Below are 17,923 nucleotides of genomic sequence, written 5' to 3'. Positions count from 1 at the left end.
CGACGTCCAAACTTATAGTGATCAGCATCGATCTGCGTGCTGCACGTCGCAGAATGAAGGACTGCAGCCCACGGCGCCACACACGTGGGACACTAGCATTAAAGCCCTCCAGGTAATCTGTGTGTGGCGCCAACACAGAGTCTGTTCGTTCAAGTATAGCGCCATACGGGTGACGCTAATGGCACAAAAAAAATGGCAATCTTCGGCGATGTCTTGCCTAGCAGGTTCCACGGGCACTCGTGATGAACAGTTCGCGTCTTGGTGCTGGCGGCCAGACTTGTAGACAACCGTCACATCGTACGCCTGAAAGCGGACGCTCCATCTGGAAGGGTGTTTAATGCTTGCCAGCCAGCATAGTGATTGGTGGTCTCTGACAGATGACGGCAAGACATTAGTTTTCTGTCGTAAAATAATTCCTTTCCAATCGAGAAAGTGCGCGGCTCGCTTAGGCGATCACTCATTCTGCACCCGACTGCCACTGTATGAGCATCGCCCCGAGGTCGACGTTGTTGGCGACAGTGTAGACTTGAGTGTCTGCGTTCTCGTCAAAATGGGCTTGCATTGGTGGACTCTGAAGACGGTGGCGGAGCTCCGTGAAGGCTTCGTTTTAAGCACTCCCCATAAAAAGGGTGTGTCATCTCGAGTCAAAGCTCTCAATGGCTCCGTTAGGCGAGATGAAAGTTTGAACAAAGCGTCGACAATATCAGCAGAGACCCAAAAAGCATCGGGGGGTCTTTTTGTCTGCTGGGCATAAGAAACTAGGGATGTTGGAAGTCTTGTCAAGGTCTGGGATAACACCTTTTGCGCTTACATGTCCTAAGAAGCGGAGTTCCTCATAGACGAATTGACATTTTTTTGGCTTGATTCTTAGTGGCGCAGATTGGAGAGCTTGAAGGACAATGCGCAATGGGACACGTGTTAGACGTAGAAGAAGAAAGACCGCAATCGGTAGAAGTAGAGGCTGTAGAGGTGTAGGACCGTTCCTGGTTCCCTCATTCAGCCTCTATAGTAGTTCTGTATAACAGTTACATTATTTTCCATTCATGAAGTCACACAAGAGAACAACGCAAGTACAATGTTATAAAATAATATCAGTAATTGCACCTTTTTGCGCATATAATAAATTTTGTATCTGAGGCAAATTTTTACTTACCGGAAACTTAAAGTAGTGAATGCGTCGCAAAAAAATTTGTCTAGGTAAAATTTCTTTCACCAAAGGCTTTTCACTCAATTGCAAACAGGCCGATTTTATTCAGAAAATGACTGTGGTCGCTTTGAGAGCCTGGGACGTTTTGCATGGAATGACCATGCGCGATTTAGCTTCCGAATAACAAGAAAGTAATCGAATGTTATCAACATGCCAGGTAGCACCGACAAGGAAGCCTTAGGATAGCCCGTTGTTACTTATCAAAAATGAAACATGACAAGGTTTAAAAAATACATGACAGCATGCCCTGCTGCCCCACTGCTCCGGCCCTGTGCATCCGGCGTCGGGACAATACTGAATCTTAGGCGTTCAAAATTGTCTACTCCAACCGGCAAAGACACCGTTTCGGGCTGACTATCTCTTTTCAACTTAATTTTGGTGAAACGTGCGGTTGCAGTGTTATGCTCACCTCAATTGAGCCTATCTGCACAGACTCGTTTTTTCGAAATGGCTATTTGAATAGTAGTTTATGGCAGAGATGATGAACGTCTTCTCTATCTTATCTTTTGTCACTACCAACTTTGCAGTTACGCGTTCACAAGTTTGAGCTCCATCTTTTTGCGTAGTTCCTTCGTGTGCAATTTTAATGCAATGGTGTTAAGGAGAACGTTCCGCTGAAAATAAGGCGTTATGAGAGAGAAAAGACGCGCATACCTCTACCAAACGATAGCTGGCAGCATACCTCTATCAGCACTGTCTCTTTAATGGGTTGTGTCACTTAGCCAGGCCGCATGAAGGAGGAAGAGGAGACACGAAGTTGGGAAGGGCCAGGATGTAGACCATGTTGATCCTGAAAAGTGCATAAAAAATTACAGCAATAGCTGCTGGTGACCGAGCGTTCTTCTTCCTTTTTTCTTCTTCTTCAGCCCACATATAAAGCCCGCTTTAACCAGCCCATATGAACGTGCCTTTGTGGCCTATAGGTGTAACGTGAATGCCAGGGTCCTAGCAGGCTGATTCTGACATAACCGTCCCAGGTGAAACAAGAGACCCAAGTTGGCAGCTCCTGCCAGCCCGTGTCACGTGGGTTGTGACGTCACAGCGTCACGAGCCGGTGAGCTCTCCGACGTTCTCTCCGCCCCCATGAGTGACACACCATATCAGCACCTGAAAGCCAAAGTGCTGTAGAGATTTATGCCGTCAAAGCACTCCTGCCTCCAGCAGCATCCTTGAGTAAAAAAAATCACATCATCACTTGGGGTACACCCACAGCTGCTTGACCACGCCGCTTGTTTACAGACCGTCTCGATATTTCCAAACGTGAGTTCGACCACATACTGCAGCTTGGCATTTTACGTTCGTCGTCCAGCGCGTGGGCATCTCCGCTGCCTTTCCTTCGTCCATGTCTTATTAGCGCAGCTTTTTATTGCATTGAGCAGCTCCTTATCGAGGAAGGCAGTCTATTGACACTCTTCGCAGCTTCAGTGCCATTGCGCCAGCTCCTAGTTGAGAGCGATACCTCCCACCACTCTGCGTTACTTCGGCCGCTTTACCTCCAAAGCCTTCTCCAGCAAATCCGCCTCGCCCTTGCGGCGGCCGGTGACGTCACTCGCGACCGCCTGGCTGAGTTCGCGGATAACATTCACGAGGCGACCTCTCCGTCCGCCACTGCTGTTTCGCCGCCTAGAGACCCGGCGATTTCGCGCATGGAGGTCCGTCTCGGTGAGCTTGTCGCCTCAGTCGCCACACTCAGCAGCGACCCAGCCGCCTCGTCTCGATCATCGCGCTCTTTCGCGCATACGTTAAGCTCAGAGTCCCAGCCCTCCGACTCTGTGGTGGTACCGCCGGCGTTTTCGACACGGGGCCACGAGTTAGTTCGTGGTCAGGAAACGCCCGCCCGGATCACTAACGGCGGCATGTGGTCCTGAAGTCGTCTGAGTCACCTATTTATGGTACCTGACACATTCTCCGGCACCCGGTTCCTTATAGACACGGGCGCGGAAATAAGCGTGGTTCCATCGAATACGGCTGATCGTTGCAAGTCATCAGGGCAGTCGCTCCGTGCTGCCAACGCCTTTACGGACTAATCTCGGACGTACGGACTAAGCTATCACACTTTCGAATTCGCAATTCGCCACACTTTTCGATGGGTATTCGTCATTGTACACGTGGTTCAACCGATCATCTGCTCGGACTTCCTGTCATACTTTGACTTGGACGTCAGCGTGTGGTGTCGTCGCCTTACCCACGGTCTGACTCATCTCTCCATCTCGGGGGTCTTGGCCGACCTTGCTCCCATGAGCATCCACACGCTGATGCCTTCCTCCAAGTTCGAGAAAGTGCTGGAGGAGTTCCTGGAGCTGACCAATACAGGCAACCTCACTCAGGCGCCGAAACATACGGTGACATATCACATCATCACTTGGGGTACACCCACAGCTGCTCAACCACGCCGCTTGTTTAGAGACCATCTCGATATTTCCAAACGTGAGTTCGACCACATACTGCAGCTTGGCATTTTACGTCCGTCGTCCAGCGCGTGGGCATCTCCGCTGCAACTAGTACCCAAGCGGGATCCCGGTGACTGGCGTCCCTGTGGCAACTATCAAGCGTTAATTGCCAAGACTGTCTACGACAGCTATCCACTTAGTCCTGGAGGACTACGTCGATCGCGCCTCGCCGGCTGCACCATGCTATTGCGAACGCAATACTGCGCCAGGTCTAACTGCTCGCCAGGTCTAACCGCTCGTCGCTGTGTGCCGTGTCCATGTCCGTGGTTCCCTCGCAGTCGGTTCCAGATTGAGTCTCTCATTTCACATGGGACGATTATGTCAGAATCAGCCTGCCAGGACCGTGGAATTCATGTTACCCCTATAGGCGTTTATACAGCTTGGTTAAAGCGGGGCTTTAAATGTGGGCTGGGGGAGAAAAAGGAGAAGAACGCGCAGGTCACCCACGGCTATGCTCTCGTTCCATATTCGGTTCAGCAGCGCTGAACCTTTATCATTTTTTAGCAAAGTTGATCTGGTGAAGGCGTATCAACAAATTCTGATCGAACCCGCCGACATACCGAAGACTGCCATTATGACGCCCTTAGGTTTGTTTGAGTATGTGCGCATGCCTTTTGAACTATGCAATTCGGCTCAAACCTTCCAGCTATTCATGGCTGAGGTCTCGCGGGGCCTGCTGTCTGTCTTCAAGTCGCTAGATGACGTCCTCATCGCCAACCCTACGCCTGAAGATTGCGAGCAACACCTACGTGCTCTGTTCAAGCGTCTACAGCAGTACGCGTGGTTGTAAACATCTCCAAGTGTGTTTTTGATGTCTCTGAGCTCTAGTTCTTGGGTCATCACATATCCTCAGAGGGTATCCGCCCTCACGAGCCCACCATCCAGGTCATCAAGAATTATTCGCAGTCTACAACACAGGGCCGCTTACGGTAATCCGTGGCTCTGGTAAATTTTTCCAGGCGCTTCATCGCCTACTGTGAATAGCTGCTGTGCCCGCTCACTGACCTCCGCCGGTAAACCGCTGGCCCTTCCTCCGCCATTGCTTGGTCCCCAGAAGCCCGGGCCGCCTATTTTGCCGCAGAACAAGCAGTCGCGAATCCCATGCGTCTGGTACATCCGCGCAGTAACGCCCCTACGAGATTGATGGTGGATGCCAGCAGCGTAGCCGTGGGAGCCGTCTTACAGCAGTGCATTAACTCCGAGTGAAGACCATTGTCTTTTTACTCTCGGAAGCTACTCCCTGCTGAGTCCCGCTACAGTGTCTTTGGCAGGAGCTACTGGCCATCTACTCCGCGATACAGCACTTTCGACACTTTGTAGAAGGATGCCAGTTTCACGTGCTGACCAATTGTAAGCCTCTGGCGTATGTATTCCGCACCAACTCCTCGAAGTACGTCTCACGCGAACTCCGCCAACTCGCTTATATCTGGGAGTTTACTACCAACATTCGCTATGTGCAAGGTGCTACCAACACTGCCGCTGATGCCCTCTCTCAGCCTGACTATACCCACTGCAGGGCGAAGGCCTCTCCCATATTCCTGCAATTAACCCGGTCCTATGCTAGCTGTATCCGCATGACCTATGCGAACTTCTTAACCTCATCCGCCCACCTAACTCTCTGCCGCCCTCTGCTACGTTTTCCTTCCCTTGGTATCCAGTTTGTTATCCTAAGCGACCATCGGTTATCCATATTTATTAGCGCTACATGTCCTGAACATGCCCATTTATTCTTCTTGAGTTCCACTAGAATGTCAGTGACTTGAGTTATTTCTCTGACCCACTCGCATTTTTCCTGTCTCTTAACGTTATCCCTACCATTTTTCTTTCGATAGCCCTCTGCGTTGTCCTCAACTTAACACTCAACACTGCACCTCGCACCATCTACTCGGCCGCATACTCTTCCGTCCGGAGGAATGAAGGTGAGCTCGCCACATTTCGAGAGAACCCCCGTTTCCTCCTACTACAGCTTGTGTCCCATCCCTGCTCGCCTGAGCCCTTGTAGTACGATTTGTCGACAGAACTTTCCCCCCGCCCTTTTGTTTCCGCTTCGCTATGTCGCCCCATCTTCCATTCTCTACATGAAATATGCCACCCAGGCATTCGGGCTATTCAGTGATTTCACACCCAGCGCTATGTTTGGCCCGAAAGCAACGCTGATGTGCGCACTTGGAGCCAAGCTTTCTGCCTTGGCTGATGTGCGCAATCGGACGCACCTGTGTCTATCGTGCCAGACGACTAAGGTCTACCGTCATACCAAGACGCCTTCCCAGGCCTTCCTACTATCTAGCCGTCATTTCGACCATCGATTTCGAACATGTGCATTTCAACATCGTGGGCCCTCTACCCGTGTCTCGAGGCTACCGTTATATCCTGACCATAATAGACCGCTTCACTCGCTGGCCGGAGGCAGTCACCATTCCTGACATCGCCGTGGAGACTGTTTCGCGCACCTTTATTTCTGCGTGGGTATCTCGATTTGGTTGTCCTGGCACCGTGACAACCGACCATGGCCGCAAGTTTTAGTCCTCCCTGTTTGCATCCCTTAGTCGTATTCTCGGCGCCCAGCAGTGCCATTCATATCACCCGTGTGCCAACGCCATGATGGAACACCTTCACCGCCAATTCAAGGCCGCCCTAGCTGTTCGCCTCAATTGCGCCATCTTGGTCGACTACTTACCCTTTGTGCTCCTTGGTCTACAGGCCGTCATCCGGGAAGACGTACAGTGCTCAGCTGCAGAGCTGGTGTATGGTAGTGCTCTGCGTCTTCCAGAAGACTTCTTTACATCACAGCAGCTCCCAGCCCAGCCCCAAGAATTCCTTCAACGCCTGTTGGACTGCGTTAAAGACCTCGGGCCTACTCCAGCGCGTCCGTCTCGCCACCATACCAATTTTGTGCCCCCTGACCTTCCCACTTCGACCCCCGTTTTTGTGCGCCGCGATGCTGTCCGAGCTACACTAGCAACGGTCTACGAAGTGCCTTTCTGCGTTCTCTATCGCACTCCGAAAACCGCTACCCCCCTACAGAATGGCCGGGCAGAGACCGTCAGCCTTAAGCCGGCTAACATGGAGACCGCACTGGACAGTCTCGCATCGCCGCCTAGCCTCCTGCTCCAGTGAAATCTTCGGGCCTCATCATCATCATCATTTATTGAACCTTAAAGACCCCTACGAGGGGTATTACATAAGGGGGGAGGCATCGGAATATCTGAATACGATATGACATTTTAAACAAAATGGGTGAAACAAATCGATGTAAGGTAGACTTCAATGCAAAGAAAAAAAGGGAAAAAAATACGTGCGTATCAATCAAGCAGACAGGTACAGTGAATCATACAATGACAAAACGGAAAGGCAACAGTTACCACATTAGGATTGTAGTGTAAAGACAGCATTTGCCGGAATTTAGAAGCATCTTGTTAAGTTACAATACATTCGGGTAATGAATTCCATTTTTCAAAGACACGAGGCACGAATGAAGGTATAAGGAACGGTTAGCTGTTGCTGAAAAAGCATAAAAGAAGCAAAAGATTACTTTTTCATTCATACGCTTTCAAACCTGTTAAAAACAAACCCCCAAAAATTTTGGCGCGTTATTAATTCTAGAGAAACAAGCGAGTTAATATCATGAAAGGACGTAAATGGAATTTTGGTCCCCATAGAAGCTTGCGCGGAGCAGTTAAATTATCCTTTCAGTAAAGTATTTACAGACGAGTCACCAATCCCCGGGTACATTCAGCTTCCTGATTCATTCATTGCTTGTCATTGTAATCCTTTCCCTATCACAACAAAGGGGGTTCTTCGTGCGATTGATATGTTTCCAATAAACTATATCCCCGGTCCTGATAGCATAAGGACTACACTTCTGAGGCTAACCTCCCACACGTCGGCAATATTATCACTTTTCTTCAAGCAATCTCTCAACAGTAGCTGTGTTCTAAACACTTGGAGAACAGCGCACATTATACAGATATTTAAGTCTGGAGACATTACTGATCCTAACTATCGACCAATTTCTCTGACATCAGTGTACTGCAAATTACTGCAACATATAATATTATATTTACCCACATTATGGAACATTTAAATACATATGACCTGCTGCTTGAAAATCAGCATGGTTTCGGTACCGGCATACATGTCAAACCCAATTATTTGAATTAGTTACGGATCTCCATCTTACAGTTCATAGCGTCTTGTTCATTGACGCAATATTTATTTACTTTTCTAAAGCATTTGACCGAGTAGCGCACAAGCGCCTCCTCAAAAAGGTACGTAACTTGCAACTTGAGCATAGTACTACAAAGTGGATACAAGATTTTTTAGCAAACAGGCAACAATCTGCATCCTCGAATAACATATCTTAATACAAACATGTTAAATCAGGTGTACTGCAAGGCCCACTTCTGTTCTTAATTTATATAATGACATTGCGACAGACATTAGCTCCTCCATACGTCTTTTTGCGGACGATTGTATTATCTATATGAAAATAGCTAATCCTAACGATGTCGTTGCCTTGAAAACAGATCTAGATAGGTTACGTAATTGGTGCGTTCTTTGACAGATGAAAATGGACACCGATAAAACCAAACACATTGCTTTCTCGGCACTTTTTAAAACTCTAGTAAACCAGTATGTTGTTACGTTATAAATAACTATAATATAAAAACTGTTATAAATAACAGTTGTAAGGAATACAAAGAACAGAAAACGCTGCGGCATCGCCATCGCTTGTCTCCGGCGACCATCTCTCGCGCTGAAGCTGTCCGCTGCAGCTGGCAATTCTATCCTGCTGTGCCCGAACTACTGGCAGCGCTAGACGTTCGACCAAACTATTAAATCCACATTTCACTTGGTGGAGCTCAATCTGAGGTTCCCTGTACCCATCATGCCGTGGAACTTCGCAGCAGAACGTTGACTGCCCCAATAACGAAGCCGACCTCATTGCACCTAGCTCCGTCCGTCACCTGCACAGGTGCCCTTCGTCAACGGGACCCCGCTCCCTTCAGTGGAAGCAGCGATGACGACGTCGACGATTGTGTCCGCTTACGAACGGGTCAGCCGTCACAATACCTGGGACGACAATCATAAGCTCGACAATGAGCGACGTAGCTAATTTGTGGTGTCGAAACCACAAGTCGGACTTTACCAACTGGGTTAATTTCAAGACCAAATTTTCCAAGGTCTTTGGTCGCCCCGCCATCCGCAAACTCCGCGCGGATCAACATCTTCGGTCGCGAGCGCAGCTGATCGGTGAAGCGTTCACTAGTTATTGCTGTCTCTCTAACAATTGCAACTTCTTGATCATTGGAGCCTGCTGCCTTCTCTCGCGACTTGCAACTAATGTTCTGGGTGCCTATGCACGCTATTTTGCGCACTGGAATCTATTTAACATCTGGATTTTGACATCGCTGGCAAATTTACCAACGCCGGCTCTTCGGTGGCGCTCTGCTACCGTTGGCGTAATTTTCGCTGAACACGGATCTTTAGTACAAACCTTCAAGGAAAAAAGTGCGACCAAGCTTCAATACTGGCAAGCGCAGCAGCGACGACACTATTTTGCGTTTAACTAAACCTTATTTGTATGTAAACATTTCGGGAAGCGTTGCGATGTACGCAGAGTAAGAAGGAGCGCAAAAGCTAAGAAACACGCAAAATATTGATACGTGGCAAGGTTAGTGCACGAAGGTTAGTCCAGGATGACGCAGCACACAAAGCACAGAATCACAGCAGCGTTAACCTTCTTCTAGCACTAAACGTTGCTGCCACTTTGTCGTCTTCTGTGTCACTTCTTCTGATCGTTGTCTTCTTTTACATCCAGAGATGCAGGGCATATATGTCACATTTACCCCCCCATGAAAAACACAGTCCCGGTGCGCACTAAGACGAACTACTGGAGGGGTAGTACGGCTTCATTCTGGCGACATGAACAATCTCGGTGCGTGGCATAGAGGACTGTCGCGGCGGATGTACAGGGGCGACTTCGTATGTCACAGGAGTGACTGGCCGTAAAACACGGTAGGGTCCTGCGTAGCGTGGCAAGAGCTTCTCACGCAGCCCAACTTTACGAGCGGGAGTCCAGAGCAAGACGAGAGAGCCCGGAGAGTAGTGGACATCCCGGTGGCGAGAGTCATGGCACCGTTTTTGAGAATTTTGGGAGGAGGCCAGTCGTTTGCGAGCAATAACACGGGCTGCGTCAGCTCGGGAGATGGCGTCACGAACGTAGCAACTGGCGTTAGCGGTGGGAGGCAATACGCTGTCAAAAGGAAGGGGAGGGTCGCGGCCTTATAGAAGATAAAACGGTGAGTATCCCATTGTGTCGTGACGAGAGGAATTGTACGCGAACGTTACAAACGGCAGATAATATCCCAGTCACGGTGATCATCCGACACATACATAGACAGGCGTTCGGTGAGGCCGTTCGTTTGTGGATGGTAAGCGGTGGTAAAATAGTGCTTAATGGAGCGGTACCGAAGAATTTCATCGACTATTCGAGCAAGAAAGCAACGGCAACGGTCAGTGAGCAGCTGGCGTGGAGCACCATGGAGCAGGATGACGTCGTGGAAAGAAAGGCAGCCACATCAGTTACATAGCTGGTGGGTATCGCTCGGATGACAGCGTAGCGCGTAGTATAATCCGTGGCCACTGCAATCCATTTATTCCCTGACGCAGAAAGTGGGAAAGGCCCGAGGAGGTCAAGGCCAACTCGGGAAAATGGGTCTACTGGGATGTCGATCGGCTGCAGGGATCCAGCAGGCATAGCCGAGGGCTTCTTCCGTCGCTGACACCGGTCACAAGAAGCAACGTAACGCCGAACAGAGAGATAGAGACCTGGCCAAAAAAAGCGGCGGCGGACGCTATCGTACGTACGAGATACGCCAAGATGACCCGCTGTAGGTGCGTCGTGCAGCTGTTGAAGAACGGTGGTACGCAGGTGTTCGGGGACTACGAGCAGAAGCTCGGCGCCATCTGGTCGCATATTCCGTCGGTATAAGGTGCCGTTGTTGAACACAAACAGAGGAAGGGTAGCATCAAGGTGTTCAGTGCTGAGGCGATTGATTATGCTGCAAAGCTTCGGATCTAAGCGCTGCTCATGGCGAATGTTTGAAAGGTCAGAGATGGCCAACAGATATGTGTCATCGTCGCACTCGCTCGCAGGTGGGGGATCTACCGGGTTGCGGGACAGGCAATCGGCGTCAGCGTGCAGCCGGCCAGACTTGTGGATGACAGAAAAAGTGTATTCCTGAAGGCGGAGGGCCCAACGACCTAGGCTACCAGTAGGGACCTTCAGCGTAGAAAGCCAGCATAAAGCATGGTGGTCGGTGATGAAGGAGAACGGGCGGCCGAACAAGTAAGGGCGAAACTTTGTAATGGCCCACACGAGAGCTAAGCAGTCACGTTCTGTGATCGAGTAATTTCGTTCAGCCGCAGAAAGGAGGCGACTGGCATAAGCAATGACGCGAGTGCGACCCATCTGCTGCTGGGCGAGTATGGCACCAATACCGTGACCACTGGCGTCGGTGCGTACCTCCGTTGGTGCAGAAGGATTGAAGTGTGCCAGGGCGGGCGGGTTGGTGAGGGCTGCAATGAGCGCAGAAAAGGCTTGGGATTGTTCTTGGTCCCAGAAAAATGGAGCGTCGTTCTTCAAAAGATTGGTGAGTGGACGAGCCGTCTCCGCAAAGTTAGGTACAAACCGCCGAAAATAGGAGCAAAGCCCAAGAAAACTACGCACGTCACGGGTACAACGTGGTCTAGGAAATGCACTTACAGCACGTATTTTGTCTGGATCGGGCTGACCGCCACGGGCGTCGACCACGTGACCGAGCACCTTGAGTTCACGTCGGCCGAAGCTACATTTCTTCGAGTTCAGCTGAAGGCCAGCTCTTCGGAAGACGCCAAGAATGGCATCAAGCCGATGGAGATGGCTGTCGAATGTAGAAGAAAATACAATGACGTCATCGAGATAACACAAGCACGTCGTCCATTTCAAGCCGCGCAGGAGAGAATCCATCATGCGCTCGAATGTTGCGGGCGCATTACACAAGCCGAAAGGCATCACCTTGAATTGATACAGGCCATCGGGAGTGACGAAGGCGGTCTTCTCTCGGTCCCGTTCGTCGACTGCGATCTGCCAATAACCGGACCGAAGATCAATGGAAGAGAAATAGCTGGCAACGTGTAAGCAGTCGAGGGCATCATCTATCCTGGTGAGCGGTAAACGTCTTTCTTTGTCATTTTGTTGAGGTGTCGGTAATCAACGCAGAATCTCCAGGTATTGTCCTTCTTTTTAACAAGCACGACAGGCGACGCCCTGGGACTGCTAGAAGGCTCTATAATGTTTTTTGCTAACATCTTGTCCACTTCATCTTGTATGACGCGTCGTTCAGAAATGGCGACTCGACAAGGTCTTCGGTGGATTGGGCGGGCGTCTCCGGTGTCGATACGATGTGTAACGAGGGACGTTTGTCTTAAGGGGCGGTCAACAAAATCGAAAATATCGCTGCACGAATTCAGAAGCCTCATAAGTGCTGTAGCACGATCAGGACGCAAATTAGATGCAACCATTCCTGATATGCGGGCCTCCAGAGATGGGAACGGTTCAGGTCGTGTCGACACTTTAGCAGTAGGGTCAGGCAAAAGAGCGGCAACTGAGACGTCAGACCGTGGGGTCAGTTCGGCGAGAGTAATGCCCTCAGGAAGAACGTGCACAAAAAGGCCGAAGTTCAAGACTGGAATATAAGCGTTGTTATTTTCTACGTGCACGATGTTATGAGGGAGAGCGATTCTACGCTGCAGTGTCACGTCGGTTATGGGGCAAACAACGTAGTCGCCATCAGGAACGGAGGGGAAAGGCGACATGAGCACATACACTGCAGCTTCTGGTGGCAGACGAGTAAATGTAGAGGAGCGGAGACGGAGCGTTGAAGTATCAGAAGCCTGTTTGTCAGGACAGATTGGCAGGTCCATATAAAGCAGTCCAGAAGAACAGTCAATGAGCGCGGAATGTGCAGTTAAAAAGTGGAGTCCTAATATAACGTCGTGAGGACAACTGGTGAGGACTGTAAATAGGACAGGGATATGGCGGTCGGCAATGGTAATTCTCGCAGTACACATACCGATCACAGTAGCTGTATTACCGTCAGCAACACGAACAGTAGATGAGGAAGCGGGTGTGAAGGCTTTGTTGAGGCGTTGACGGAGCGAGGAACTGAGGACGGAAATGTGGGCGCCAGTGTCAATAAGGGCAGAAACTGAGACTCCGTCTACAAAAATGTCAATGAGGTTACGTCTGGGTGCGAGGGTCAGTTCCGAGTAGACGGTCAGGGTCGGTAATGCAGCGTCACTCCCGGGCGCTGCACTCGCTAGTTTCCCGAGTGGGCGCCGGCGTATGATGGGGAGGAGTTGCGACGAGGTAGCGGTGAACGAGATCGACGAGACCGTGGAGATAGAGATCGGCTGGAGTGACGGACATTTGAGACAGCTTCGGTGTGAGGTTCATCTGGGTGAGCAGGGAAGTGTCCAGGTCCATCATATGCGGGGCAGAGCTGTTCAGGTTGGGCAGGGAATCGTCGAGGTCTGTAGTAGTACCGATGGTCAGCGTTGTAATAGGAACGAGGTGTGGGGAAGTTGCGACTGCGGCAATAACAGGAAGTGTGGCCGGCTCGACAGCAAATAAAACAAATTGGCCTGTCATCTGAGGTGCGCCACTCTGCAGGATTGCGATTAACGTAGCGACGTGGGGGAGCATGGCTAGTGGTTGCAGCAGCCACTACAGGAACAGGATACGATGGTCACGAGGGCGGTACGGGGTTGGAGGAGGGCAAGTTCCTGTCGGACAACAGCCTGTATCATGGCCATGGTGTCAGGCACTGGAGACGGGAATGGTGCAGGAGCTAATGCCTCGAGTTCTCGCCTGACGATCAGAGTCATTGTTGCGGACTGAGAAGGCTGTTGCAGAGGAGCCAGATCATCACAAGATGATGTGGCTGCCATGTTCGGAAGGCGCTCAAAGCGATGTACCAGGCGTCGTTGTTTAGCCTGCTCGAATCGTCGGCAAACTTGAAGCACCGACTCGACGGTAGAGCAATCCATGCAGAAGAGGATGTTGAACGCGTCATCTGCGATGCCCTTTAGGATGTGCCCTACCTTTTCACTTTCCAACATGGAGCTGTTCGCCTTGCGACACAACGCGAGCAAGTCATGAATGTAGGCCAGGTAGGATTTCGGGGTGGATTGGGCGCGAGACGAAAGTTCGGTTTTGGTTTTGGCGGCGGGAGCCCGTCCAATGGGCTTCCCGAACAAGTCGTGAAGCTTTTGCTTGTAAATTTCCCAGGTCACCATCTCGTGCTCGTGATTTTGAAACCATGTGCTAGCGGTTCCCGCCAAATAGAATACCAGATTGGCCAGCATGATGGTCGCGTCCCAATGATTGTTCCGGCTGCATCGCTCGTATTCATCCAGCCAGTCGTCAACATCTGTCTTGTCTTCGCCGTTGCAGATGGGAGGGTGGCGGATTTTTGTGATGACAAGTGGTTGCGCCGATGTTGTTGTGGTGGTAGGAGCTGCCTCAGAGGTCATAGTGGCCGTTGTTGACCTTGTGATCCAGGGTAGGTGGCGCCCGCTGCGCAAATCCAGCTTTCGGCTGCTTAAATGGATTTATGTGTGCACACGGGGATCTTTGGTCACCTCCACCAAGATGATACGTGGCAAGGTTAGTGCACGAAGGTTAGTCCAGGATGACGCAGTACACAAAGCACAGAATCACAGCAGCGTTAACCTTCTTCTAGCACTAAACGCTGCTGCCACTTTGTCGTCTTCTGTGTCACTTCTTCTGACCGTTGTCTTCTTTTACGTCCAGCGATGCAGGGAATATATGGCACAATATTATGCTTGCAAGGACTTTATGTTGTTTTTTCTCTCATGGGCCCATCGCTCGGTAAACTACTCTCTTCCTCGTTTTATTTTTTCTCTGCTGTTTATACTGGGCCGTGGTGCAGGCTACGCCCACCTGCGATTGAGCCCGCATTGAACATTTTAGCAGTAATCATTGTTTTAGAGTGCCCTTAAGATCAGCTGTGAAGTTTGTTATGCTTGGTAGCGCACATTGTTCAATTCCAGTATTAGTTGTGCGTTAATCGTCAGTGTGTCATGAGATATCAGAGGCGCGGCGGTCGTGGTCTCTCTCGGAACGCTCGAAACGACCTATCGAAACATGGAAACTCTAGAAAAAAGATACTGCCTTTGTTGTCTTACAGGTGCGCAACGACTTACGGCAAAAAGCGCTTGCTTGAACCATATTTTTCATATGCGCCCCGATGGTCGACTGCGAGTACGCTGTTGCCTTGTTGGCCCCTGAGGGATGCTACTCCGGTTGACGGCGCAGGCCGCACCGGCTATACTGGGGCACTGGGACCAGTGCGGCCCCAGCGCACATACAGCGCTTCTCCCAGTGCATTGCAGATGCCAGCGACACACCCAGCGTCAAAAAACTAATCCCAGCGTTTTTCTCCCATCGCATCAGTGCAACCAATGTCTTCCCGTTACTGCTCCAGTGAATATCGCAGACCTCCAGCGTGCGCAGCAGATCCAGTGCAAAACCAGCGCGAAAATCTTACTGGTTTCGCACTAGAAGACGCTGGGAGACGCTGATTTTTGCAATAGGGTTGACATGAACAACGACGCTTGCACACTTCTGGTAGCCAATTCTCTTGCGTCTCCTGCTATGTTGATCGAGTACCTCGGCCGCATCGAGCCCGTGGACCTTCTGTTCGCCTGCGTCATTCTCTGTTTGCCAAGTTGGCGCCTTGACTCCAACAGCGGGACCTTTGTGACCATTTCGTGGACAGCGCACTAGAGCTGCGCCGCCGCGAGCAACTTCTTGACCTTCTACACCAATTCCGCTCCCCCTTCGACACCCCGCAATTTTCCTTAGGCCGCACGACGCTCGCTGCCAACCTCATCGACACTGCCGCTCACTCACCTCTCCATCAGCGGCCGTATCGTGTGTCACCTCCTGAGCGCTGTGTTATTGCCCAACAAGTCGATGACATGCTCCAACGCGGAGTAATTAGAGAATCCTGTAGTTCATGTTAGATGTTAAGATGTTAAGATGTTAGATGTTCTTAGTTAAGAAAGATGGCTCAATACGATTTTGTGTTGATTATCGCCGCCTCAACAAAGTTACTCGTCGTAATGTGTACCCCCTCCCACAAATCGACGATGCCCTAGATTGCTTGCAAGGAGCAGAATTCATTTCCTCACTCGATTTGTGCTCCCGGTATTGGCAGGTGCCCATGGCAGCGGCGGATCGTGCTAAGACCTCCTTTATTACTCCAGACGGACTAAACGAATTTAACGTTATGCCATTCGGACTCTGTAACGCCCCAGCCACATTTGAAAGAATGATGGACACTGTACTGCGCGGGCTGAAATGGAACATCTGTTTATGCTACCTGGATGTTATCGTCATCTTTTCAACCGATTTTCCTGCCCACCTGACTCGCCTTCGCCAGGTCCTCACCTGCCTAACCCTCGCCGGTCTTCAAATGAACCTCAAAAAGTGCCGCTTCGGTGCACGCCAGCTCACAATACTCGGACACGTTGTGTGCAAAGATGGAGTTCTGCCTGATCCTGAGAAGCTGCGCGCCGTTGCTGAATTCCTGAAACCAACCACTTTGAAACAACTGCGAAGTTTTGTAGGCCTCTGCTCGTACTTTCGTCGTTTTGTTCGGATATTCGCAGCCATCATAGCCCCCCCCCCCTTACACAGCTCTTGAAAGGCACCCCTAACCTCTCCTCTTGGTCGACAGCCTGCGATGATGCATTGGCGACGCTTCGCAATGTTCTGACGTCACCGCAAATCGTTCGCCATTACGACCCTACTGCACTTACAGAGCTTCACACCGATCCCAGTGGTGTCGGCCTCGGCGCCGTCCTCGCCCAGTGCAAGCCTGGCTTCTCCGAATAGGTTGTCGCCTACGCAAGCCGTGCTCTTACCAAAGCCGAGTCCAATTACTCCGTTACCGAAAAGGAATGCTTAGCTGTCGTGTGGGCTATACCGAAGTTCCACCCTCACTTATACGGTCACTCCTTCGAGGTAGTTACGGATCATCACGCTCAGTGCTGGCTCGCATCTCTCACGGATCCGTCTGGCCGTCTCGGGCGCAGGGCTCTCAGGCTTCAGAAATACGACATCCGTGTAGTGTACCGCTCTGGCCGCAAGCACTAACTCCGATGCTCTTTCTCGGTCACCGGTGCGCTCTCCTGACCCATCATCCCCTCTTAAAGCATCCTTGACAGCACTTACTATTGAGGATATGCCTTTTGAGCAACGACAAGATCCTTGGGTTTCTAACCTGCTAGATCTCCTTGGTACCACTTCCGCGTCTACGCATCCTCGGGAACTACGCCGACAGGCCTTCCATTTCACCATTCGGTACGGCCTCTTCTACCGAAGGAACTACAACTCAGATGGCAGAAAATGGCTTCTTGTCATTCCACGCCACCTCCGCTCCGATGTTTGTGCCCACCATCATACTGACCCGCAAAGCGCTCATGCTGGCGTCCTGAGAACCTTTGATCGAATTCGTCAGAGGTACTACTGGCGGGGAATGTACAATCTCCTACGTCGCTACATTTGCTCTTTTACCGCCTGTCAACAACGGAAGATTTCTCGCCGCCCCGGTAGACCTCCCCAGCCTTTACCGTGTCCAGCTCGCCAGTTTGATTGCGTGGGATTCGACCTTTATGGTCCGCTACCATGCAGTGCCGCTGGTAATTGATGGGTCATCATCGCCGTCGACCACCTGACCCGTTACGCGGAGACTGCTGCACTTCCCGCGGCGACAGCCCGAGAGGTAGCCCATTTTTTTCTGCACCACTTCATTCTTCGACATGGCGCCCCTCGGGAGCTACTGAGTGATAGAGGTCGTTTCTTTTTTTTTCGAAGTAGTGCAAGAGCTCTGGTCATCTTGCAAATCGATACATCGTGCCACAACCCCATACCACCCACAAACAAACGTCCTCATCAGATGTTGCATCAGACTCTGGGAGGTCCAACTAGGACCAGGTACTGCCATTCGTAACGTTCGCATACAACACCGCCACCCAAGCAACAACTGGTTTTTCGCCCTTCTTTCTCTTTTACGGCCGTGACCCATCTTGTACTCTGGACGCAATTTTGCCATACAATCCAGATGCCTCTGAGTACAGTGCTTTGTCGGATATTGTAAAGAAGGCCGAGGAATTCCGTCAGCTAGCTCACACG

At 50.8% G+C, this 17,923-nt stretch overlaps 1 protein-coding gene across 1 annotated transcript; it reads left to right on the top strand.

Annotated features, from left to right (window-relative positions):
* Positions 1-3,444: 3,444 nt before the first annotated feature.
* On the top strand, positions 3,445-6,774 carry LOC146187816 (uncharacterized). The gene is made up of 3 exons (XM_084603448.1): positions 3,445-3,549; positions 4,304-4,431; positions 6,204-6,774. The coding sequence occupies exons 1-3, from the start codon at positions 3,445-3,447 to the stop codon at positions 6,772-6,774; spliced, it is 804 nt and encodes a 267-aa protein (XP_084459574.1).
* Positions 6,775-17,923: the final 11,149 nt, after the last annotated feature.

Source organism: Amblyomma maculatum, chromosome 5 (assembly GCF_055883805.1).
Source record: "Amblyomma maculatum isolate TAMU_Amacu chromosome 5, ASM5588380v1, whole genome shotgun sequence".
Lineage (NCBI taxonomy): Eukaryota > Metazoa > Arthropoda > Arachnida > Ixodida > Ixodidae > Amblyomma > Amblyomma maculatum.
The sequence above is the reverse complement of the archived record's forward strand: the minus strand, read 5'-3'. Positions and strand labels throughout refer to the sequence as shown.